Source organism: Gracilinanus agilis, chromosome 2, assembly GCF_016433145.1.
Source record: "Gracilinanus agilis isolate LMUSP501 chromosome 2, AgileGrace, whole genome shotgun sequence".
NCBI classification, from domain to species: domain Eukaryota; kingdom Metazoa; phylum Chordata; class Mammalia; order Didelphimorphia; family Didelphidae; genus Gracilinanus; species Gracilinanus agilis.
Genome location: NC_058131.1, coordinates 344,124,873 through 344,152,451, shown reverse-complemented (window position 1 = coordinate 344,152,451; position 27,579 = coordinate 344,124,873). Strand labels below are relative to the sequence as shown.

The window sequence follows — 27,579 nt, the reverse complement described above, 5'->3', positions numbered from 1 at the left end:
TCTCTCTCTCTCTCTCTCTCTCTCTCTCTCTCTCTCTCTCTCTCTCTCTCTCTCTCTCTCCCTTCTCTCCCCTCCACTCTCCCTCCCTCCTCATTCTCTTCCCCTCTTCCTGTCTCTCCACAGCTCCTTCGATGCCTGAGTATGACACAGATTCGCCTTTGAATGAGACAGACACAACCATTACTGTCATGCTGAAGCCTGCCCGGTCCCGGGGTGCACCTGTCAGGTGAAGTTCTACTTCTCTGTTGGGGAGATGGCAGGGCTCATATCGGATCTTATCCTTCCAGGGCTACACCTTTCTCTTTCCTCTGCAGCAATGGCACCGACACTTCTAGACAATGGCAGCCTCCAGGAGGCATAACTCGGGAGAAGGGTGGAGTGAGGCAGATCTAGAAGAGAGGGCACAGGATCTGTTTTCTGGGCAGACAGAAGTTCTCTAGCTCTATAAAGAAAGGCCAAAAGAGAGAGATGCAGGTCAGGGAGGGAATGAGGAGGGTTCTGACTGGCAGGTCACTGCTTCTAACATGCAGGAGCTGACCTGAAGGGAAGAAGGATGAATTCATCTTGTTAGTGCCAGGAGGCAAGGCTGGCTCAGCCGTGCCTAGGCTGGCTGACGACAGTGGATGCTCACCATACTGGGCCTTGGAAACACTGGTGATGGCACCCGTAGCCCAGAGCTGAGCCTAGCACAAAGCCAACGCCATCACTATGCTTGAGTCCTTGACAGTCACCCAGGAGATACTAATATAAAGATCAATGACAAATGTGTTTAGGGATAGGGAAAATAATAGCTAGCATTTATATGGTGCTTTAAGTTTCATAAGGCACTTTACAGATACTATCTCATTTCATCCTAACAACCCAGGGACGAAGACACTGTTATTCATGTAATTTTACAAATAAAAAAATTGAGACTGACAGCAGTGAAGTGCTTTGTCCAGGGCCACATAACTGAGAAGTGTTTGAGGCTTGGAACTTGAGCCTTCTTGACCCTAGCTCTGTCTAAGACACTGGAGAGAACATTCGCTGAGCTTCCTGCCAGTGCTTTCATTGCTGTAGTGCAGAACCTCCCTCTACCAGTACAGGGCAGTACCTTTGCTGGAACTTAGAGATTTAGAGAACTGCCTAGAAGTTTGAGGGGTTTTGACTTGCCCAGGGTTACCATAACCAATATGGGCCAGCAGCATGGCCTGAACAGTCTTCCTGAATCCAAGACCGGCTCTCTGGCTTCCCAGCCAGGTTGTCTCAAACTTCAAGGTCAGAGGAAGATATGTTCAGGAAGGACAAAGGTAGGAAAAAAGAAAGAGCACCCTGCATTTCTGCTGCCTGGTAGAAATACAAGTCACGTTTCAAAGCTGGCGGATCCAGCTGGAGTTTCAGGGAATGGAGAGCTTCCGGTGTTCTTGTCAATCTGCCCAGACAAGGTGTTTGCTGTCTGTGCCCTCTTTTAAAATAATGACTTGGAGACATGCCTCTGTGGGCTTTACATGGAAGGATTTTAAAGAACCCTTTATCCTTGGCAGTCTCTTATTGCTTCCATGGAATGAGAACCTTGGGTGGCATGCTCTCAGACAAAAGCATTCTTCCATTCCTGGCCAGGCCAGTGAGAAACAATATATTCTAGAGGAAAAAAAAATCCTTCTTGGCTATTTCCACCTGTTCAGAGATTGTTAAATGGGTCTATTTCTGGCCTGAAGATCCACCCGAGGGAGTCTTCCCTGGAGAGGAGCTTAACTCTAACAATATAGGTTTGGGAGCTGTAAGGCAGAGGTGTCCAACACGTAGCTTTGGCCCACATCATTTCTGAGTGTGCCCAAACCAGATTAAGATGCAATTGGGAAAATGTTTAACAAAATATTAAAAGAACAAAAAAAAATTTAACTAAATCAATATGTAGCCCTGATGTATGAATTAGTGGGCCCCCTTTCTGATTGAGTTTGACACCACTGTTGTATAAGGGACCTCAGAAGCCGAGTTGAGCCAACTTTCTCCTTTGACAGATAAGGAAACTGAGGAACAGAGAGATTAAAGATGATTTTCCTAAGTTAACACAGGTAGTAAGTGGCAGAGTAAGTGGCAGTACTTTGCCTAACATCATGGTGCCCATGCAGTCAGGAGCACCAGACCCACATCCACCTCCATTGAAACTGAGTGAAAGATTTGCTTCTGAATGCTCGAAAGAAGAACTTTGTTCTTCAAAGTCTACAAAGCACTTTCCCAAGGTGAGTAATGGAATCCTGGGTTCATTCCCATTTTCCAGATGAGGACACGGGATCTGAGAGGCTGTAATTCACTCATGTTCAAGAGGCAAGATTTGAATGCAAGTTTTCTGAATTCTCTGATTCAAATCTGATTTTCTGACCATTATGCAACACTGCCTAATATGGGGTTGTCAGAAAGATTGTTTGTCCTACATCCCACTCTGCAAAAATGAACCAACAAAACTCAGTGAATGAAATGTATATTTAAATAGAGCAGTCTTTGTTGCTTTTTTAATTGGCCTCCATTATCCTCCCTGCACACCAGGGTCCAAAATAGAGATTTTAGAAGGAAAATAAACAAAATACAAATCATAGGCAATTCTTTGTCATTCCCTTGGATACATCCAAGCCGCAAATGATGATAAGTAGGGATACCTTCAAGCCATGCTTATTATGAGTGATGTATATATATTGGTAATAATGTACCATGTGACTGGGCGCTTGCACCACATTTTGTACTACTTAATGTTTTGTTTTCTGAGCGTGCCACCCACAAACCATGAGACTTCCTCCTTCATGGGTGCCAAGGCTTTGCACTGTATGCCTCCCTAGACCCCATCCTTTCCCCACCCCCTTCTGCCTTCAGTATTAGAGCCATAACTAAGAACTGGGTGCTAAGCCTATGGATTGTTCCACAAACTGACACGTAACCTCATTTGAAAGGGTGAGATGAACACTAATAATGTCTTAATACGGGTCAAGAACAGTGAAAGACTGCTGCCATGGAAGCTTCAGGAGGAGGAGGAAACAGGATGAGCTGAGAAAGAGTTCACTCTAGCCTTCTGGTGGCTTCCTCATTTAACTGAATTATCCTTGCTAACTTAGCACCAGGTTCTGTTCCTTGTATGCTCCTGCAGGACTGCAAATACTGTGACTACCCTCTAAATTTAGAGCCAAAGAACAAAGTCTCAGGCACCCTATCTTAGTTATAGCTTTACTAAAGGCTAGGAAACAAGTCATAAGAAATTATTTACCAAGTCCAATAGCTTTGAGGTGATCTGTTGGAGTTCTGGGGAAGGAAGTATATCATCAGTATAGGTATAACAATCCTGACATAAGCTTCTATTTTGCATCACCCTAAAGTAGATGTTTTTTAGTCGTGTTCAACTCTTCATATCCGCATTTGGAGTTTTCTTGGCCGAGATACTAGAGTGGTTTGCCATGTCCTTCTCCAGCTCATTTTACAGATGAAGAAACTAAGACAAGCCAAGTTAAGTAACTTTTCCAAAGTCACACAGTTAGGAAGTATCAGAGGCTAGATTTGAACTCACAAAGATGAGTTCTCCTCACTCCAGGCCTGGCACTCTATCCTCTGTGCCACCCAGCTACCTCAGTGAAATCATAGGCCCAGACCCAGAAACCTCCTCTATAAAAACATAGAGTTCTGAATAAGTATATGTTTAATGGGTACGTGTGAAGGAAGGAAGGAAGAAAGGAAGAAGAGTCAGAGGGAGGGAAAGAGGAAAGAAGAAAGGAGGAGGGAAGGGAGAGAAAGCAGGGAAGGAAGGAAGGAGGAAGGAAAGAAAGGGAAAAGGAAAAGAAAAGAGGTAGAGAGCATTTTTATATGAATGATTCCTCCTTTCCCTCCTTCCTTTGTGAAAGCGTTTCCTGAATTATAAAATGCTATGCAAATGTAAGCTAAGCTGTTAATATTTCAGGCTGCTGAGATATAATTTAGAGAAGATTTGTTGAACTTGGATTAAGAAATGAGCAAAGCCCTTATCACTAGTAAGATCAGATTTGCTTGTGCTTCTCTTATGCATTTTCCATACTGCAAATGTTTTCCATTTCATTTAAGTTCTTTTTATAGGTAGCATATTCTCCTACTAGATTATAAGGGCCATGAGGGCAAGGCCTTATCTTTGTATCTCCTCAATGCTGAGCATGGCCCATTACACATAACAGGCATTTAATAAATGTTTGCTGAATTGAATTCATCATTAGAGTAGCCTGGAAGCATCCTAAAGCTGAAGGGAGAGTCCAGCTTGCTGTGGCTCGATGGGCCCAGCCAAAATAAAATCAATGTAATGGTCTCTCAGCTGTCAAACTCTTGGTCAGATTTCTATATATCAAAGAGCCATAGAGGTTGAGACACATTGAAAGGAAGTTGGACATCACTTAGTTGAACCCCATCATTTTATTGAGGAGGAAAATGGGCCCCAGGGAGGAAATGTGATTTGTCCAAGTTTACCCAGGGAGTAATTAGCAGATCTTCTGATGACAAATCTAGTGGTCTTTCCACTACTTAATGTTAATCCAGTTCAAATGGAGTAAAGTGGGACAGGGGAAGGAAAGGGAAGTGTAATGTTAGGAAAGCAGTTGGGAAAATAGAAAAAGCATCGAATTTTCAATTGTAAAGATTCTTCTCTGATACTCATTAGCTCTGTGACCACAAATGAGTCACTAATGTGTTCTTCAGAGGTTTTCTCTGCACCTCCAGATTTCTGTATCTCTAAAGTGAAGACTGAAAAAATCTACATCAAGACTCTAAATGATCACTCTATTGCAAATATTAATAATATGGAAATAGGTCTTGATCAATGATACATGTAAAACCCAGTGGAATTGTGCATCGGCTACAGGAGAGGAAGGAGGGGAAGGAAAGAACATGAAATATGTAACCATGGAAAAATATTCTAAAATAAATAAATAGACATATACATAAATAAATAAATGAATTTAAAGGGGGAAAAGTCTATATCAGCTATCTCCCAGAATTGTTGTGGGGGCCCAAATGAGATATGTGTAAAGTACTTTGCAAATGTTTAAGGACTGAATAAATGGCATTGTCCTGTCATCCTCCCAGACTTGTCCTCCATTAGTCTGGGTGTGGGACAGCTAGGCAGCTCAATGGATAGAGCCCCAGGTCTGGAATCAGGACCTCAATTTAAATCTGCTCTCAGACACTTACTAGCTGCATGATCCTGAGCAAGGCACTTAAATTCTGTTTGCCTTGGAGGCAGCTAGGTGGCTCAGTAGATAGGGTGCTGGGTCTGGAGTCAAGAAGACCTGAATTCAAATCTAGTTTTGAAACTTACTAGCTTTGGGACCCTGGGCAAGTCACAACCTTATTTGCCTCCATTTTCTCATATGTTGGAGAAGGAAATTGCAAACCACTCCAGTTTCTTTGTCAAGAAAACCTCATAGACGGTATAATCCACGGGATCATGAAGAGATGGACATGACTGAATGACTGAACAACACTTTGTGTATGTCATAACCTTTCTAGACCCCATTTTCTTCATCTCATCAAACGAGAGCTGGAAAGGAGAACTCTGATATTTTGAAATTCTGAGTTTGGGGCTGGTCGTCTGGACCAGAGGCACCCCTTTGGAAGATACTGGGCACTTGTTAATAAGTGGTGAGGGCTGCAGCTGCAATTTGTGGCCCTGGAATATAGCTCATCCCTATTTGGAGTGCAAAGAGCTCCAAACTGTGGCCTCATTGACACCAAATGCTGAGCAGAGCATGCAGCCCAAGATTTGTATCCATGCACTGCCATTTCTCAACGATTCTACATTTTGACCTTTCTCTTATGTCCATAGTAAGCCATCTTCCTAGTACACCCTCTCTTCTTGCCTGTGGTATTTCCCTCTCATTCTGAGCCAAATGTATCAGATTCTAGTTTGTCCAGAGTAATAGGTGAATGAGAGACCCACTATGTGGGCCAGTGTGAAGAGCCTTGCTATTTGTGGCCTCCATCTATTCATTTTTTTCAGCTTCATCCAATGTGCTGCTTGACCTATTTCTAGAATGCTTCCCAATGGAAATTTATTACCTTAACATGGGTTTCCTCGGGCCTCCAAAGAGTTATTGGTTTTTAAGTGACAGAAGTGCAGAATCATTTAAAAGATCAATCAAGCAGACTCAAATGTAATATTCAGCTCCTACTAGAGTGCCCACAAACAACCTCTGGCTCCCTACCCTGTCACTCTAATCTATCTGTTTCTGCCTTCAGAAGAAGTTGTTTGACCTTGTGTTAATCTTAATGTGGTCCCCACAGAGAGACTAAGGGTGCATCCCCACAAGCTGTGGCAGACCCATGTGGCTGTCAGTTCTCTTTGTACACAAACAGTGGCCATCTCTATTAATCCTTTTCTAGAACAAAATATGAGAAAAAAATCAGCTTCCCCAGTCTTTCCAATAGGCTGCCATTATGGTCACAAATGAAGACTGACCTTGCTCTCAGACATAAAAGGTAACGTGTGACATAGGCTGAAAATGGAGTTGAGGATTCAATGGCATTATTACGTGGAGTAGACAAGAGCTAGTGGTCAAGTAAGGCAGCTGGATGGTGCAATGGAAAGAGAACTGGGCTTGGAATCAGGAAGACTCATCTTTGTAAGTTCAAATCCAGCCTCAGATACTTACTATGTGACCCTGGGAAAATCACTTTACCTTGTGTGCCTCAGTTTCTTCATCTGTAAAATAAGCTGGAAAAAGGAAATGGCAAAATATTCGAGCATCTCTGCCAAGAAAACCCCAGTTGTGGTCACAAGGAGTCATACATAACTGAAATGACTAACAAATGGTCAAAATAGAGTAAAGAGTCAGGACTGAGGACAAAGAAATGAGGTAAAGTCCAAAAAAAGTAGATGAAAGTCTGATATTCAGTTGGGAAATAAGAATAAGACATAACATGCTAGAAATAAAAACACATATAAGTCTTGCCTCCAAAAGGAGATTTCTTATGTTCTTCCTACTGAATAGCAGAAGCCAATGAGGATCTTGAAATTCAAAGACTCTTATAAAGTGCAGTTGATCTCATAGATCAGTGATTTACAACTTCTCACTCTGGACCTCGATAGAATCTTAAGGTCTTTGTGGCACTTCAGGAAATATCAAGTATCATTGAATTCTCAAAAAAAATTAAGCCAATTTTAATTTGTTTACAGTAAAATATATGCCCTATAACACTTTTAGGAAGCAAGGGGTGATTGAAAAATCAAACAAATAAGGACAAGGATCTTAACTTCTAAATGTCTGGATAGTAATTATAGGCATGAAAGAAGTCATGTTCACTAATCTAACTGATCTCTACCATGTGGGTAAAGGGACAAAGAATTTAGTTCAAACCCAATATTGAAGTTTGGGTTTTGCTTTATTTTTATTTTTAATTTTATTTAGTTTTTAATTTTTTTTCCATGGTTACATGATTCTTATTGTCTCCCTCCCCTCTTCCCTCCCCCCCTTCCCAGAGTGGACAAGCAATTCCACTGGGTTATACATATATTATCACTCAAATCCTATTTCCATATTATTCATTTTGGTAATAGAGTAATCTTTTAAAACCAAAACCCCAAATCATATGCCCATATAAACAAGTGATAAATCATATATTTTCTTCTGGATTTCTACTCTCATCGTTCTTTCTCTAGGTGTAGATAGCATTCTTTCTCATAAGTCCCTCAGAGTTGTCCTGGATCTTTGCTTTTAGTACATTTGATCATCCCACAGTGTTTCAGTAACTATGTAGAATGTTCTCCTAGTTCTGCTTATTTATGTATCAGTTTACGTAGGCCTTTCCAGCTCTTTCTGAAATCATCCTGTTTCATTATTCCTTATAGCACAATAATATTCCATCACCATCATATACCACAATTTGTTCAGCCATTCCCCAATCAAAGGACACCTCCCTCATTTTCCAATTTTTTTGCCACCACAAAAAGCCTTTTCCATTTTTTTTATCTCTTTGGAATACAGACGCATTAGTGGGTATTGCTAGATCAAAGGACTTGCATTCTTTTAAAGCCCTTTGGGCAAAATTCTAAATTGCCTTCCAGAATGGTTGGATCAATTCACATCTCCATCAGCAATGCATTAGTGTTCCAATTTTGCGACATCCCCTCCAACATTTATTATTTTAATTTACTGTCATATTGACCACTCTGCTAGGTATAAGGTGACACCTCAGAGTTGTTTTGATTTGCATTTCTCTTATTGGAAGGGATTTAGAACATTTTTTCATATGATTGTTGATAGTTTTTTTTCTTTCTCTGCCTATTCATATCCCTTGACCATTTGTCAATTGGGGAGTGATTTGATTTCTTAGAAATTTGACTTAGTTCTTTATATAGTTGAGAAATTAGATCTTTGTCAGAGAATTGTTATAAAATATTTTCCAGTTTGCTGTTTCCCTTTCTAATTTTGGTTGCATTGGTTTTGTTTGTACAATACCTTTTTAATTTGATATAATAAAAATAATAATTTAATATAATCAAAGTTATTCATTTTACATCTTGTAATGTTCTCTATCTCTTGCTTGATCTTAAATTCCTTCCTTTCCCATAGATCTGACAAGTATACTATTTCATGTTCACCTAATTTACTTATGATTTCACTCTTTGTATTTAAATCATATACCCATTTTGAACTTATCTTGGTATAGGGTGTGAGATATTGATACAAATCTAATTTTTACCATACTGTTTTCCAATTTTCCCAGAAGTTTTTGTCAAATAGTGAGTTCTTATCCCAAAAGCTGGGATCTTTGGGTTTATGGAACACAAGATTGCTGAGATTATTTAATGGATTTTACTCTAATGAATTTTTATAGCATGTAAGTCCCTTGAAGTTAGGGACTTGCATTTTTGCCTTCTTATTCCCAATTCCATGTACACAGCAGGCACTTATTTAATGCTTGTCTATTGACTAGCCAATTAATGAAGTTCTTCTGTATAGAACATAGTTCCTCTGTTGAAATCCCTTCTTATCTCCTTGAGGAACTGACTTAACCCAATGTCCCTAAGAGGCTATTACCAACAGAGTATAGGTGCTGGTAGGTTCCTCGCAACCTGCAAAGTCTTTGAATACAGACACACTGGCCAGACTCCAAATTGGTTGAGCCTAAAGGGTTTATTTCCAGATGGTTGTACACTAGTTGATTACTTTTTTGGTCATAGCAACTCATAAAGATCATCTGTGAATCCATGGAAAGATATGCAGTAGTCTTCAATGATGGAGGAACTACTCACAACAATGAAATCATCATTCTCTAAGTGAAAAAGTAAATGGCAAATGCTTCCCTTTGTTTTTACATTTAGATTCCTTGATGGAATCATCTCTCTAGAAGAATGAGTTTTAAAAAAAAAAGGCTTAAAATGGAAATTAGCGACTTCGTTTCCTGGCCAACCAGAAATTGAATATTGGCAGACAGAACCCTAAGATGCCAGGAATAAAGAGGGATGGATACTTAGACATTTGTCCTTCCATGCTGTGCTGGCTCTTTTGTGTGCTAAGGATGTAGTGGGTAGTGTGGGTACTAGGCAGTGGTGCAAGGTGACAATTAAAGATCCAGGGTTGCCAATATAGGCAGTTGGAGTTTAACAGGACCAAGCAAGGTTTTTTGGGGTAGACTTTGCCAGTCACTGGGAAGTCAATAAAGAGGAAAGGATGAGGAGGACATAGGTCTTGATCTGGGGACCTGAAGTATTCTGCAGCGCAGCTTCACTGGCAGGGCTTAAAGAGGAAATACAAGAGAACTCTCGAGTTAGGAGAGAACTCTGACCATAGTTTACCTCTTTGATAGTGATCTGAGGGCTCCTTCTACCTTTTAAGCTATAGAAGCTCAGCCCTCCCTGTTCGACCCCACCTATCCTGCCTGGCCACTCCATAATAAAAGGGTATTTGTGACATCTCTAACCAGTATCTCCCATTATCAATGTCCTTTGGCAGGGACCTTATTTCCAAATAGACCTGAAGAATCTTTACCTTCTAGAGCCTCTGGTCTCAGGCCTTTATAGTCTCTCCCATAATGTTGCTGTCAACCTTGCAAAAGAATAGTTGTGGTCAAATACCACTCTCATCCTTCCTCTCCCCATCAAGAATCTTCAGAGGCTGTTTCCTCTAAAATAAAATACAAATTTCTCTGTTTAACATTCAAAGTCCAATTATGATCTGGCTTTAGCCTCTATTTATAGATTTACTTCATATAAATATCCTGAATGCAGTAGCATCATGGGAAGTAGATGGAGAGCTGGACTTGGAATCAGGATGATTTACCTCCAAAGCCCCAGATAAGTCACATACCTTTGCAATTTCCTAGGAGATTCCCTAAGACTGAAAATAGAAGAATAATTACTTTTTTTGCATTGGGAGAAGGAGGTTCTTTTCAGAAAACTATTACAGAGGTGAAGTCAGATCTGACTGGTTCATTCACTCTGCATTTTACCAAAACTGGGCTCCTTTTTTCCTCAAACTTAGCATTCCATATTCTGTCTCTGCACCCTTGAATACACTGTTCTCTATACCTAGAATATTTTCACATCTAGCTTTTAGAATTTTTAGCATTCTTCAAGGCTCCTTCCCTAGGCCACCTAGTTATTAGCATTCTTTATGTAGTTACTTGTTCATATGTTTTGTCCCCCAGGTGTATGTCTCCTGGAGATATGGATCTTTTGTTTGTTTGGTTTTTGGTTTTTGTACAACCCAGAGTTCCTTTCACCTAGAAGATATTTGACTTTTTAAAAAAAAAATAGAATGGGGGGCAGCTGGGTAGCTCAGTGGAGTGAGAGTCAGGCCTAGAGACAGGAGGTCCTAGGTTCAAACCCGGCCTCAGCCACTTCCCAGCTGTGTGACCCTGGGCAAGTCACTTGACCCCCATTGCCCACCCTTACCAATCTTCCACCTATGAGACAATACACCGAAGTACAAGGGTTTAAAAAAATAAAAAAGAAAGAAATATATATATATATACATATATATATATATATTTCTAAAAAAAAATAGAATGGAATCCTTCAATAATTTGTCTTGAGATCCTGGCAGACATTTAGAGAAATGTCCTTTATGTACTCAAATAAACAAATACCTTCCCTAGCTTATCTTTGAAATTAGGATAATTGGTGGAAGGGCCATAAATTAACTGACCTCTTTAAGTCATCGTCCACCTGGGGAGCAGAGAAGTTCTCTTCCTTTACTGTTGTTTCAGACTTGAGTTTAACAACTATTAAAAAAGTAAAAAGATATGGAGAGAACTACATTAGGAATGGAGGTGTATCTAAGTTTTAAGAAAGGGAAAACTTTATTGAGAAGAAAAAAAAAAGAACGATGATTGACAAATTTCCTCCAGGATTCCTTTAATAAAGGCAGATGTGGAGTGGGAGCTCATGAGCACACCACAGAACAGCTTGGGCTGTCTCTTGAGCTCCAGTGAACAAAATTGAAATCATTATAGTCTGATTTGCAGGCACAGGTATATGAGTGTCCAATTAGGAAGGAAAAAGTGAAAATTTAGGGGATTTATTAACATATATCAGCCTGAGGATTTTGAGAGTCTCTGTCCACACAGTGCAAGATGAGGTGCTACAATTATATTTAGAAATCATCTTCCTAAGCCAGGTCACCTATTTTGGCTCCCCGAGGCCCTCAAAATTTCATCCCAAGGCTGCAGAAGGCACAGAATTCTCCATTTTTTGACGTCAGGTAAGAAGAGCTGGGAAAAGAGACAGAATATTTGGGGGAGGAATTGTCTTCTGGTTAATATAGCCCAATCTTGGCAGTTGAAGCCAGGAGTCAATTTTTAGGCTGCTCAGCAGCAAATTCTCCTCCCATGTATATTTGTGTTTAGCCAGATAAAATCCTGAAGATCTTTTGTGAATTTGAGCAAAGATCAGTAGCATGGTTCTCATAGTCATGAAAGACATTTACCATCTCATTGTCTTATTTCCTCTTTTGGAGGAGATAAGATTTTCATATAAAATTAACAACCAAGGAAGGAGTCCGTGCCTTCCCTACTCAAGATGAAAGTTTTATCTATGGAAATTCTGGCTAAGAGTCTATTGGCTCAATCAGTAAATAAATAGAACTTTAATTTATTAATCACTTACTATGTCCCAAGTACTGCTCAGTGCTGTGGATTCAAAGAAAAGCAAAAGATATTCAAGGAGCTTATAGTCTAAAGGGTGAGACAACATGCAAACTACATGCAAGCTATATTGGGATAAATTTGAAATAATCAGCAAAGAGAAGGTGCTACAATCAGGAAGATTTTGAAAAACCTTCTTATAGAAGGTAGATTTCTAGTTGGGATTTGAAAGAAGCCAAGATATCCAGGAAGTGGAGAGGAAGAAGAAAGACATTCCATGCATGGGAGACAGCCAGTAAAAATGCCCATAGTTGGCTAATGGAGTATCTGATTCAAGAAAGATTGAGAAGGTAGTGTCACAGGATTGCAGAGTATATAGGGATGAGTGAGATGGAAGATGACTAGAAAGGTAAGAAGAAGAGAGGTTATAAAGGACTTTGAATGTCAAACAAAAGGATTTTATATTTGGTCCTGGAGGAGATGGGGAACTACTGTAATTTATAGAGTAGGAGACATGTTCAGACCTGTGCTTTAGGAAGATCACTTTGACAGTTTGGTGAAAGATGGACTAGACTGGGGAGAGATTTGTGGCAGACAGATCTATCAGGAGGCTATTGAAACCATCTAAGAGTAAGATGAGAGACGATGGACCAGGGTGATAGCAGAGTCAGAAGAAAGAAGGCAGCAAGTGAAAATGAAAGATACATATTTTACAAGGAAGAGCTGAATGTACAAGAAGAAAAAAAGGGGGCTTGTGTCTGTGTGTGTACATATTTTTAAGACACCATTTGGAGAGTCCATAGCAGGAACTAATCCAGAGGTGATGGAATTGTCATGTCCTACTCTTACACGGAACTCTTAAATTCCCTTAGTCCTCCTTTTAATCATGCTTCCTTTTCTAAAATAGATGATGCCTGATCAGCATTCAACCCAATGCAGATAAGAATTTTATTTACACATAGAATGCTATACTACATAGCACACTATGTCTACTATGTCCTGCCCTCAACTACTCATTCAGTAAATGGGCAGAACTTGTGGCTTTTCCTTTATACTACTTTTTAGATATATCGATTCTTTCTTTGCTTCTAGGCCAACCATCTCTTCTATAAGTTGCTTTAAAAATATTTTTTACTGACATCTCCTTTGAGAAACATTGCAGTAGACTGGATAGAGATATGACCTCAGAAAACCTGGGCTATAAGATGCAAAGAAGGTGCTAGTGTACTTGAGTAGTAGGAGTTCCTGACTGGGGCCCCCTACACTGATGAAATGCCAGGCCCTATAAAAAATTGGCTGTTCATTACTTTTATTTCTCAATATATCCCTGTCCTCTTACCTCAGAGCCATCCTTTATAAGAAAGAACAAAAAAAGAGGGGGAAAACATAGCTCAGCAAAACCAGCCTACACATCAATCAAGTCCAACTTTTTACTTGAAGTCCTACCTCCCTAATTCTCCACTTCTGCAAAGAAGGGATCCTCAGAGGTTTTTTTTTGTACCAAGCCTTGTCATAATTACATACTGTTGTTTTGATTTGGATTTTGTACATTTTTCACTTTATATGATCATAACCACTATATATATGTTTATATATGTACATATATGTATGTTTGTATTTTTTGTTCATTTGTTTTTGGTTGTGTCCAACTCTTCTTGACCCCATTTGGGGGTCTTCTTGGCAAAGACACCATAGTGGTTTCCCATTTACTTTGCTCATTTTACAGATGAGGAAACTGAGGCCAACAAGGTTAAGTGACTTACCAGGGTCACATAGCCTTGTAACTGTCTGAGGCCAGATTTGAACTCAGGAAGATGAGTCATCCTGGCTCCAGTTCTGTCACTCTATTCATTATGTCACCTAGCTGCTACTTTTATGACTCTCTATAATCTTCCTGTTCACTATTTCTTATGCATAGTAGTTTTCCATTATATTCATGGGCCACAATTTTGTTAGCAAAAGGACCATTTCCTAATCAATGGCATCTATTTTGTTTCTAGTCCTTGAAGAAGGTAGCTATGGATATTTTTAGGGATTTTTTATTGGACCTTTCTGTCTTTCACCACTTTGGGGTATAAACCTGAGTGGGATCTTTTGAACAAAAGGTATAGACATTTTAGTCATTTTCTTAGTGTAATTCCTTATTATTTTCCAGAATGGTTGGACCAATTTAACAGCTCTACCAACACTATAAAACCATCCATATATACTTTTCACATTTTTTGCAGTCACAATATGCAACTTGTTAAGTGAAACTTGAATTGTTTTGATTTCCATTTCTCTACGAGTAATTTGGAACAATCTTTCACATGGTTGTTGATCATCTGGAAGTCTTCCCCTGAGTACTGCTTGTTCATATCTTTTTAGTATTTATTTGTAACAGTATGACATTTTGTCATACTATATTTTGTTAGTGGCCTTTATATCTCAGATATCAGACCCTTATCAGTGATATTTAATATAAAAATTTTCCTCCAAATCACCTGCTTCACTTCTTATTGTGTATATTTTTTTTAGTGCAAAGCTTTTCAATTTTATATAACCCAAATTCTCTATTTTAACATTTGTGATTGGCTTTATTTTATGTTTGCTTAAGAATTGCCTCTAACAATCATTAAGGGTACCTGATCCGGTTCTCTTCTGTTTTTTTTCTTGTATGATCATTGATATTCAGTTCATGAGGCCATTTTTACCTAATCATACACACCATACAACTAAACATGTTGACTCAAGTTTAATTTTTGCCAAACCTTTTTTGAAGTACAAGATGCCTTAAGTTATGTCGAGGAACTATATGGTACCTTCTCTAAAAATGCATTTGTGACAGAAGATATATATCTTTGATGTCAAGATAATACAATGGGATATCTCAGATGTTAAGACTCATAGAGTCAGAATCTCAGAGTCTGAAGAGTCCACAGAATCCAGTCTTTACCTGAAACATGAACATGGATCTTCTTCTGACATTCCCATGGTCATTCATCCTCTTCAAGTACCTTTAGTGGTCAGGAATCTGTTAACTCTTGAGGTAACCCATTCCACTTTTTAGATAGCTCTGATTTTTAGAAGGCCCTTTTCACATCAAGGCAAATTTTGTCTGCCTTTAATTAATTAGTGGTTTTAGTTCTGACCTTTTGAACTATGCAGAATTATATACCTTGCTAACTCTCTTCACTGGTAGATAGATGGATAGGCAGACCTTTTATTAAGCTGTAATTATATGCCAGGGAGTGAGCTAAACTCCAGATATGTAAATATAATCAAACAAGGCAATTCCTGACCTGAAGAAGCCTAATAGGGTAAGACAATACGTACATGAGAGCTGAAAAAGGGCAGCAGTGGGTGGCAGGCAAGGGCAAGGGAAGTCAGGGCACATTTCTGCACAGCCTCATTAAAATACCTGTACTACCTCCCAAAGTGATATCTCATAGCATTGGCTTTAGAAAGTATCATAGAACCTTATTTTGAAATAGCCATAACATTGTAAGGAACAGTTGACACAGAGAAGGTTTGGAATTTTGGAAAAACAACCTTGAGTGACAGGAGCGGCAGTTGGAAGGAGAAGCAGAGGCTTGTGGGAGAAAAGAACCTTGTAAAGCAGTGGTTCTCAAACTTTTTTGGCCTACTAACCCCTTTCCAGAAAAAATATTTCTTAGCGCCCCCTGGAAATTAATTTTTTTTAATTTTAACAGCAATTAATAGGAAAGATATATGTATTAATGTCTCTACCTTTTTCGTAAAATATAGTAAAGAAAGGTATAAATCAGAAACATTGAACTTTGAAATTATGCAACTATTTATTGAACTCAGAATAGAATGTAATACAAAAAAAGTTAAAACATTCGAAATCCCAAATGCACCTGTGGCCATCACCGCCTTCCTGGATCGCTGCAGCACCCACCAGGGGGTGGTGGCACCCACTTTGGGAATCCCTGTTGTAAAGAGTCTTTGTCTCTGGGCTCTAAAGGAGACAGAGGACTTTTACCCAACCTCTGGAGTCTACCAAGACTGCCTAAGGGTTTCCCTGAAGACTTGTTTGGTTTCCTGCTTCTTAACTATATCATTGAAGAAGAATTTGTACATCTGTACATCTGCCAGCAAGCTAGAAGGAATCTGTGGACCGGACCAGCTTGCTGGACCAGTCCCGAAAACTCATTGTCTTGTCCTGTGCCAATTTAAGAGAGACCCTCATAAACCTTCTGTCTGTAGTTTAGTTTAGCTAACAGATAGAGGAGAGGGAGTAAAAACTCCTGGCCAAGGCCAGAAAGCTTGGCCAGGTATCAAGGACTTCAACTGTTTTTGTGACAGGGCAGGGCTACCTAACGCCACTCACCTCACCCATCCTTGATACTTCAATAACATAAATTATTTTGTTATCAAATTAGCAGTTAGATAAAGCTCCTTTGGGGACACAGTGGCAATAGAGGAAAGAAGAGGGAATGGGGGGAGACTGTTTATCAAGCTTTGGCTATGCAAAGTCCAAGGCTGCCAGGCATTCGGTCTTTGCCCCTGACAGGGTTGGGTTCAGGAAGGGTTTCTTGGGGTCCAGGCAATTAAGTTAAGTCCTGGAAAACAGTTTATACTCAAACCCAAAGAAAACCCCTAACTGGACCCTGATTCCTGTCCATCTCTGTCCGCTATACCAGTCACAGAGATAACCTCTTGATACCCTCTAAGTAAAGATGAAGAGTTCCCTAGATAGGCTTATCACACTCACAAAATCATCTTTACAACATTTATCTAATGTAAGTTTTCAGTCCCTCAACTTTAAAATGAAATGGTTGGTCTATACATTTCTGGCTCATTCAAAAATCACTGGCTCCCGTGGCTAAATCAGAATTTGGACATATCCTGCCTAATTTGTTAGTGCATATCCTGATTTTATAGTCCTACCTTGCCTACTTGTCTTTATATATAAACATATAGATATACACATACATATATGTAGTGGGTATGAATATATGTATATGCACACCTGTATATGAATACAGAGATATACATATAGACACCCACATACCACCCACCCCATAAGGCTCAGACCAAATCGCTGCCCTTTTTATGAAGTCTTCTCTGGCCACCCTAGCCCTCACTGATCTTTTTTCTATCTTCTCTGTCCTGATGAATTTTCTATATGTATGCATGTATGTATGGTGGAAGGGTGTATATTAAGATGGAGGATGAATCTGCCATTTCAGTGGTTTAGAGACTCCCTAGTGAGAAAACTTCCTCTGCTGATGCAGATCAGCACCTTTGCCTTTATTTCTAATCTGAGAGAACTGCTTAAATCATTAAAATCTCAAGTGGTTTACCCAGGGTCACAGAGCTGGTATGTCACAGGTAGGATTTGAAATCAAAGCTTTCTGACTTCAAAGCCAGCTCTCTGTCCACTATCTAATGCTGATACATGTATGTTTGCATGCATTTAGGAACAGAATGGAAAAATTTATGGTAATATAAATTTAATCCCTTGATAATTTTGAAATTTCTTTTTTGATACCTCTATTTACTGACAAGTTTTGTATATTTGTTTTCATTTTTTTAACTAGGTAAAAGTTGTTAGCCTTTCTTTAAAAAGCCATTTACTTGGGGACAGCTGGGTGGCTCAGTGGATTGAGAGCCAGGCCCAGAGATGGGAGGTCCTAGGTTCAAATCTGTCCTCAGACACTTCCTAGCTGGGTGATCCTGGTCAAGTCACTTAAACCTCATTGCCTCATTGCCTAGCCCTTACCACTCTTCTGCCTTAGAACCAATAAATAGTATTGATTCTAAGATGGAAAGTAAGGTTTAAAAAATAAGCTATTTACTCATATGAGCAAAGAACTATGAGATTTATGTGAATGGATAAAGTATTTGAATGGATAAAGTATTTGGCTTCAGACATGTGTAAATGTGCATATTTATGTATATGTATATAAACACACAGAGACATACACACACACACACATATATATTTCTGCAGATTCATTAGCATCTTACCCATAAGCCTCATCCTGATGTGTAGGTGACCCCAGCCCTCAAAATCTATACAGTGGAGAACAGACTATGTCCTCATAGTAGGGAGGATATACGTACAGATCAGGGGATTGATTTTATGTCTGTCTTTCAAGGACTAGCCTCTCTGAATTTAGAGAAACTCATCCATCACCAGACTGTTGGTCACCAGTGTTTTTTGTTTGGTTTGGTTTTTTAACCCAAGGCAGCTCACAAATAACATCTAAAGTGTGATTTAATGGATCTTATGGCAGAAAGCTTGGTCTCAAATCCTGTTTTTGCCAGTTCCTGTGTGAACTGAGGCAAAGGAGCCTGCCCTCCTGTGCCTCAGTTTTCTCATCTATCAAATGAAGAAATTGTCCAAAAGAGACAGCTAAGTGGCAAATGGATAAAGTGGTAGCTGTGAGTTAGGGACAACTCCGAGTTCATATTTTGCTTCAGGCAGTTCTACTACTCAGGGTGTGACCTTGGGCAGCCCACTTAATCTCTCAACCTGTTCCTCATCTTTAAAATGAAAGCATTGAACCCTATTCATGATTCTATGGCCTTATATTAGATAGCTTCTAAGGTGATCAACTCTAAAACTATGTTTCTAGAATTCTGTAATTTGGCTTTTTTTTCCTAGTATCTGATTTCCAATTGCATACAAGCTCCTCCCACTGGTTTATAATTCCCTTCTTTACCTCCCACTTGTCTACATTTCTAATTCTTTTCTTTCAAATACTTCTGAACCCCTACTTCTAGAATTATATCTAGACGTAATGTAAAAAATACTCCAGACCAAAACCCTCATTTTACAGATGAGGAAACTAAGACCCAGAGAAGGAAAGGAACTTGCCCAAGGTCACACAAAGAATAAACAACAGGTCTAGGTCTAGAATTCAGATCCAGGTGTTCTGGCTCCAAACCCAATGCTTCAGAAACTCTATTTCATTGACTCCCATAAGATTTCAAGGTTTCCCACCCACCAAAAATATAAAATAAATAATATTTTCTTTCCCCTTCAATATTACTATCACACCCTCTCAATATGTTGCAACAACTAAATTCTCAGCAGGATGCTATGTCTGTAAGAGACACATTAATCTCATTGAGGAGGCACTTCTTCTACATAGGAAATGAACAGAGTTCACTGCAAGGCAGTATACATTTAAATGATAAAAATTCATTGGGATAGATAATATGTCCTGTCAGAAGATAGAGGAAAAGTTAACAAGGGCTACAGTGGCCAGAGAAGACTTCATGGAAAAAGGCAGGGATTTTACTACGGATGGGGAGAATTTTGCTAGATGGACAGGAAAAGAAAAAGTATTCCTTAATAGGGGAACCACACGAAGAAAGGTGTAAGATGGTAATGAGAATAGCTTATTAAGGAACAGGAAGGCAACAAGACCAGTTGGAGCAGAGAAAATGAGCTGGAAAGTATATATTTGCAAGTGGATAGAATGGATAAGGTAAGGCCCTCACCCAACAAACATCTCATATGATCATGGGATCTTAGAGATCATAGAGACCAACCTAGTCCGTTTAAATATTCTCTAAGATCCCATCTGGTTTGGAATCTTTAGTTCTTATTGCTATTACCTCTGTTTTCAGACTTTCAAACTAAAACATTCCATCTCACTATTTCATTCAGATGAGAAAAAAGGCCCAAAGAGGATGGAAGCAATTTGCCTAAGACCACAGAGAATATCAGAGCCTCCTGATCCAGGGCTTTCAGTGACAAGATGATGACTCTGAAATTGATCTATTGAGCAATTAATTAGGGGAAATGCTACCAAAGACCATTAAAGTCCAGGTTAAGTTCTTAAGTAGGAGGGAGAGCATTGAAGCAGGAATAGGCAAAAAGAGAAGTTGTGTCAACTGGGGAGAAAAAAGTTTTAGTTTGAACACAGTCCAAGTGTGAACCCACTGGTTAATTCTCACCATTTAAACTAGTAAAAACTAGTTTTCCTAATTTTAGGAAAACTGACTTCATGGTTGTTTTCAGAATAACTTAGATGGTTCATGAGGACAACTAATTGTAATTCCTATATACTGTATACATATTTTTCCAATAATTTTAGAGAATTTATTTTTGTATTTTTAAAATTATTTACTTATTGCAAATTACATGTAATAACAAATTTCTAAATAAGTTTTCCAAAGTTATATAATCCAGATTTCCTCCCTCTCTTTTTCCCTCTCCTCTCCTGGAGCTGGGAAGCAATTCAATCTGGGTTACACACATATTATCACATAAAACATATTCCCATGTTAATCATTTTTTGTAAGTGAATAATCTTATAAAACCAAACCCCAAAACATAAACCCAAATAAACAAGTGATAACTCTTATTCTTTCATCTGCATTCCGAATCCAACAGTTCTTTTTCTGGAGATGGAGAGCATTCTTGGTCATAAATCCCTTAGAATTGTTCTGGACCATTGTATTGCTATTAGTAGCTAAGTCTATTTGTCATATTTGATTATTCCACAATATTGCAGTTACTGTGTACAGTGTTTTCCTGGGTCTTATTTCACTCTGAATCAGTTCATATAGGTCTTTCCAGCTCTTTCTGAAATCATCCTTTTTGTCATTCCTTGTAGCACAATAGTATTTAATAGTATTGCATCACCATCCTATACCACAATTTGTTCAGCCATTCCCCAATTGAGGGACATCCCTTTAGTTTCCAATTCTTTGCCACAACAAAAAAGAGTAACTATAAAAATTTTTGTACAAGTAGGTCCTTTCCCATCTTTTTTATCTCTTTGGGATACAGACCCAGTAGTGCTATTGCTGGATCAAAGGACGTGTATTCTTTTAAAATCCTTTGGACATAATTCCTTATTGCCTCCAGAATGTTTGAATCAGTTCACAACTCCACCAGCAATGCATTAGTGTCTCAATTTTGCCACATCCCCTCCAACATTTATCATGTTCCTTTATTGTCATATTGGCCAATATGATAGTGTGAGGTGGTACCTCAGAGTTGTTTAATTTGCATTTCTAGTGATTTAGAACACTTTTTCATATAATTGTTGACGGCTTTGATTTCTTCATCTGAGAACCACCTATTCATATACTGTGACCATTTGTCATTTGGGGAATGGCTTGTATTCTTATAAATTTGATTTAGTTCTTTATATATTTGAGAAATGAGACCTTTATCAGAGATCTGTTATAAAATTTTTCTCTGTTTTTTTCCCTTCTAATCTTGGTTAGATTAGTTTTGTTTGCACAAAAGCTTTCTAATTTAATATAATCAAAATTATGCATATTACATTTTGTAATATTCTGTCTCATGTTTGATCATAAATTCTTCCCTTCTCCATAGATCTGACAGGTAAACTATTCTATGTTACCCTCATTTACTTGTATCACTCTTTATATTGAAATCATATGTACATATTTTAACAGGGCATATAATTTCATTGGCGTTGGGAGTTCGTAAGAGGACTAGTTCTGCCAGTGCAAGCCAGCACCTTCTCTGCTTATATGAGCCCTGCCCTTGAAAACTGAGAGGTTAAATACCCACATAACCAGTAAATGTCAGAAGTGGGATTTGAACCCTGAGTCTGAAGCCAGCTTTTAATCCACTATTCCAGGATGAATCTCATAGTCTAAATACATGTATATTTTTTGTTATTGCTGATTATTTGCTTCATGGAAAAGCAGGAGTTCAGCAGAGTTTTGTACTGAATTTGGAGCAAGAAGCTTTATGTTTAATTCCTTGTTCTGATGCTTTCTACAAGTAGGCTAGTCCCTTTCCCTCTCTGGTTCTTAATTTATCCTCTCAAAAAAGTAGAGAGATCTAGGATTTTTGCATTAGGTGAACTCTAAGGCCCCTTCTAGGTCCAAATCCTGTGATCCTGGCTTTCTTATTTTTGTTGTTGTTCAGTCATTTCTGACTCTTCATGACTCCATTTGGGATTTTCTTGGCAAAAACACTAGAAAAGTTTCTCATGTCCTTCTCCAGCTCTTTTTTACAGATAAATAAAGTGAGGCAAGTAGGGTTAAGTGACTTGCCCAGGGTCACACATCCAGTCAGTGTCTGAGACTGGTTTTGAACCCAGGAAGATAAGTCTTCCTGACTCTAGGTCTGATACTTTATCCACTGTGCCACTTAGCTGCCCTCTTATTCCTGAGTTATTTTCTCATTTTCAGTTTGTCTGCCTGCCCACATGAATATTATCTGGATTAGATTATAAAATCACAGAGCATGTCTTTGTTTCATTTGCTCAGTACCTATTTCCAAGCATGTAAATAGGGTAGTGATGTTGATGCCAACAGGGAAATAACCCTGGTGCTAGTCCTAGTGCATGCTGATGACATGAATGCATATGTCCTGAGCCTGAGCTCAGAAAGCATTCCTACCAGGTCTCCAGAAAGCTATAAACCTTTGGTAAAATGCTTTATTGTTAGTTCTTCCTCACCCCAGCCTTGTAGCTTTCTGCTATTATGCCCCTTGCCAGTTTCAATTACTTTCATTTTTTTAGTAGTCAGCAGATTTGAATTTGCTGTTACAGTGAGAGTAGAAAGAAGAGACAAGTTCAAGTTTTTAACCTTCAGAAAGTTCAGAGGTTTGTTTTAAATAAGCACAAAAACTCTCACTGCTCTTCCCTCCCTTTCCCCTCTACTCAATTTGTCAAACTATGGGAAATCCTAGAAATTCCCTTTCCTTATAGTTTTCAGTGCCCATTGCAGTGTGTGTGTGTGTGTGTGTGTGTGTGTGTGTCTGTCTGTCTGTCTGTCTGTCTGTCTGTCTGTCTGAATCTGTGTGTGCCTTTTGGCATCCAGGCTTAGAAAAATTAGTGAAACAGAAACTGGAAAAAGAAAAAATGAGTCAATTGAGTGGGGAGGGAAAGTTTGGGGCTTACCCCAGTCCAAGTTGGAGCCTATTGTTCACTTCTTGCTATTTAAATCCATCTGTTCCCCCACTGTGCTCATATAATGCCAGTCTTGCCAGGACATAGTGTCCCTGTTTCATTGAAATTAGTTTCCTAGAATAGCTATCCTTAGTGGTTACCAAAGGCAGAAATGGCTTGTGTCACAACAGCTCTGGTAACATCAGCATCTCCATACACTCCAGATGTTCTTGGCCAAGAATTGATTTCCTACTCTACCTGATGGTGCAACCTGGAATCCTCAGCAATGGCCCTCTAGTCCAGGTCCCATTTGGAGTCAGAGACCCAAGGAGCTGGCAACATAAAAAGCAGACAGGCAGGTACTGCTCAGGTTGTGAGTAATGCATTTCAAGACTTAATTATACCACAGGTATATAAATTACAGAAACATGTTAATGCTCCCATGATTAAAATTATAGAGCATCTAATTGAAAAAGCATAAACTGAATTGAAGAATTCCTAATTATAGTTTGCTTTGAGGTGTTAATTTCCTCCATAACAGATGCATAATTTCTTGGAACCCTGCAAAAAGGGGGCCACTGCGTCAGCATTGGGGATGTAGAAGGATAGGGAGGATTGTCACCAATATGCTCTGGAAATAGACATTGAAGCTGTATGCTGGCATAGGGTCCAGTAGTGATCCCTAACCCAAGCCAGCTTTAGGAAAGAGAAGTCACACTGGGAGACACAGCATCTGGTAGGGGAGAGCCAATGAGATATTGTCCCCAGAAGCAGCAAAGGGAAACAAGAAAAAGAAGGAAGGAATATCCAAACACTTTAAAAATAGTAAACTTCTTGAATTTGCATACAATTACAGAGCTTCTTGAGGGCACTGAAATACATGTTAAGAAGCAGCCCAACCAAGTGGATAGAGTGAGCGGACCTTCCAGAATGAAGGCAGATCTGACTATGTGACCCTGGGCAACTCTAAAAGTATAAAATGCAGACTGAGGTGCCAGTCTGCAAGGGCAGAGAAAGTTCCTGACCTGGCGCACCAAAGAACAATAAAATTACCAGCAATAGTGGGAGGAAGAGATGGGAGAGGAAGGAGCAAGGGAGGAAGCGACAGAGAGATGAGATCAAGTCAGAGAGAGAAACAGAGATAAGATAGAGAAAACTGGAAAGATGGAGATAGAGAAAGAGAGAGGAAGAGATCCAAAAAGACAGAGACAGAGAATTAGTTACAGGGCTCCAAAGGGGGAGGAGATAATTTCAGTAGTTTCACACTTCTCTGACAGAGTATATATTGCATTCACTTATGGATATCATATTTAAGGAAGAGCATTAACAGACCAAACCACACTCATTTGGGTAAAATGTATAACGGTAAAAATGATGGTGAGAAGGCTGGACATGTACCACTTGAAGCTGAGTTCAAGGATTTTAAACTCACAGAAGAAAGGATGTGTGTTTGAATAGCAGTGGAGAGTAGAGAGCAGAAAACATAATGTTGGCTTTGGAGAATTTGAAAGGGTGTCATGGGAAAGAAGCTCCAGAGCCTGAGGGCAAAACTAGGAGAAATGGATAGAAGCTTAAGAAAGGCTGATTTCATTTGGATGTGAGGAAAAACTTCTTAATGGTTAAAACCAGAACAGTAACTTGGATGGGACAACTAGGATTTCGCCCCAGGGCACTGAATTTAGAGTGTACCAAATTTAGAGAATGCTGACAGAATTGCAGTGAACAACACAGGAGGAACAGAACTTAGAACCTAGTTAGAAATAATTAGTTGAAATAAAACATGGGAGTGGGGGAGGTGCTTCTCCCCTTTCCCATCCTCTCTGTATGGGGCAGCTTCCCCAGAAGTAGCTTCAAGTTGGTAAGGGGAAGAAAGGAATCAAATATAAATTCTCTGTTTGACATTTAAAACTTTTCATAACCTAGCGCCTTCCTCCCTTTCTGGTCTCCTTTTACTTTTCTCACTTCAATGTTTTCATAAGAAGGAGACACAAGACCCCCTAAGAGTAATTGGTGGTAGAAGTTTAAGAGAGGCTGATTTCACTTGAATGGGAGGAAAAACTTCTTAATGGTTAGAACCAGAACAGTAATTTGGATGAGACAACCAGGCTTTTGCCCAGCGACAATCCAGTTGTATTGGTCAACTAACACAAGTCTCCCTTATCCATCTCTGTGCCTTTGAGCAGCTGTCCCCCATTCCTAGAATGTCCTCCCTCCTAATATCCCCCTCTTAATTTCCCTGGCTCCCTTCAGAATTCAGCTGAAATCTCACCTCATGCAAGAAGCCTTTCCTATACCCACTCAGCAGTTACTGAATTTTCCTTTTCAAATGACCTTTATATTGTTATTGTTCAGTCCTTCATGTCATGTTTGACTTTGTGACTCTTTTTAGAGTTATCTTGGCAACAATATTAGAGTGGTTTACATTTTCCTTCTCCAGCTCATCTGACAGATGAGGAACCTGAGGCAGAGTTAAATGACTAGCCCAGGGTTACACCACTAGCATCTGAACTCAGATTTAAACTCCTAAAGGATTGCTGACTCTAGGTCTGGTGCTCTACCCACTGCACCACCTCGCTGCTCCACCTTCATATATTCTGTAGATGTTTTATTTGTTCCTAATGATTTACCTAGTATCTCCCCCATTAGAATGTGAGGGCCTTGAGACCAGGGGCAGTTTTGCCTTTAGAGCTTTGTAAAACCCTTGCACTTAGCACTGGTGCTAAGAAAATGCTTGTAGACTCTCTTCCCTTCTCCCCGTCCACTTTTTGTCCTGCATTTCAGGTTGTTTATCCCTTTTGTGGTACTTGCCCTAGACACAGAAAGGCCTAGAGCTGTCCAGCATGGAACCAGGATGCCCTACAGTGAGTTTCTCATCTTTAAGCAAAGGCCAGATAGCCACTTGTCATAAATGTTGTACAAAGGATCCCTGTTCATTTCTGTAGCCCTTTTAGGATTGGAAAGGGCTCCTCCATTCAGGTACAGGTCATCCTAGACAACCTCTGTGGTTCTTTCTGGTTATAAGATCCTGTGAATAAAGCTGGAAGAGAATTAGAGATAGATTAATTCGATTCTGCCTTTGGATTAGAGGGCAAAGAGTATTCCAGGAAGTGGTGGGCAATTAATAGGAAATAGAGTCAATAAAACTGAACCCAGAAAAAGTCCATACCCTTTGACCCAAATATCTCAATGACAGAGATCCTAGCAAGAACCAGCCTGAAGAGCCAAGTCAGTAGGCAGCTGAGGAGTGCATTTGGTGCCAAAGAACTTGACCCCAGTTTTAATTTTCCACTTATAGGCTGTGTAACCTTGGGAAAGGTACTTAACATCTTTGTTCCTCCATCCCCTAAAATGAGAGCTTCGACTAACCTCTGAGATCCTTTCCACTTCTAAATCTGCCCTCCGGTGATCCACAAGATAATAATGAGAGCTAACTTTTATAAGAGAGCCTTAAGGTTTGCAAAACACTATTTATATATCTCCCATTTACCTACATTACCAGCAACACTATGAGGTAGGAGCTAGTATCTCCATTTTACAGATGAGGAAATTGAGACTTAGAGAGATCCAAGGATTTGCCAGAATCACACAGATGGTAAATGCCAAAGTAAGGAAAGAGATCCATGGGAAGAAAACAATGGCCCTAGTTACAGTGTAATAAGGCCCTCCACCAATGGGAATGCTCACAGAACCAGATTAGTAAAATGATGAGGAAAGTGGAGTTGCTTCAAAGTCTTCACAGTTTGCTTTATGAGAAAGAAGAGTGTCCTCAAACTGCCTTTTCCCCAGCAACATTTCCTTCTGCTAAAGACATTCTGGACCATCTTGTCTACAGATGAAAGAAGGGAGGTACAAAAAGGAAATGACTTAAGACATATAGCTTCTCAGTGGCAAAACTAAGATCAGGATCTATTTCTTCTAATTTTCCTAATTCCCCAGTTTGCCACTTTTACTATATATATATATGTATATATATATATATTAACAAAATACAAGATAAATGTATCTTGTATTTTGTTACCTGTGTCCATAGGACCAGAGATGTCTAGTTGCAAGGCATCTTAAAGGTTAACCAGTCGGTAAGCTTTTATTAAGTTCCTACTATTGAACACCCAGGCACTGTTCTAGTTTTGGGAAACAAACCCTGAGTTTTCATTCTAATGAATAAAACAACAAGTGTCTATTAAGTATATAAAAATAAATTAAACGTGAACAAATACAAAGAAATTAAAGCAGCTAGGTAAGCACATCGGATTTGGAGTCAGGAAGACCTGAGATCAAATTCTCCCTCAGATACTTACTAGCTGTATAACCCTAAGCAAGTCACTTAACCTCTGTCTGCCTCAATTTCATCAGTTTTAAAATGAGGATACTATTAGCCCCTACCTCACAGTGCTGTTGCTAGAGTGAAGCACTTACCAAACCTTAAAATGTTAGATAAATGCTAGCTATATGAGGAAGTTAGACAGCTAGATAGTGCAGTGGACAGAACACTAGATATGGAGTCAGGAAGACTCATTTTCCTAAGTTCAAATCTAACAATAGTTGTATAACCTCGGGCAAGTCACTTAACCCTATTGGCCTTGGTTTCCTTATCTGCAAAATGAGCTGGAAAAGGGAATGGCAAATTATTCCACGAAAAAAAAACTACTCCAAATTACTCTGCCAAGAAAAC

The 27,579-nt window shown here is 39.3% G+C and overlaps 1 protein-coding gene across 1 annotated transcript in view; it reads left to right on the top strand.

The window, feature by feature from the left end:
- The window catches only part of PTPRT (protein tyrosine phosphatase receptor type T), an 846,734-nt gene that overhangs the window by 587,262 nt on the left and 231,893 nt on the right, over positions 1–27,579 (top strand). The window contains exon 10 of the mRNA XM_044659804.1: positions 124–226. Coding sequence (XP_044515739.1) covers positions 124–226 — 103 coding nt within the window. The remainder of the gene's footprint in view (positions 1–123; positions 227–27,579) is intronic.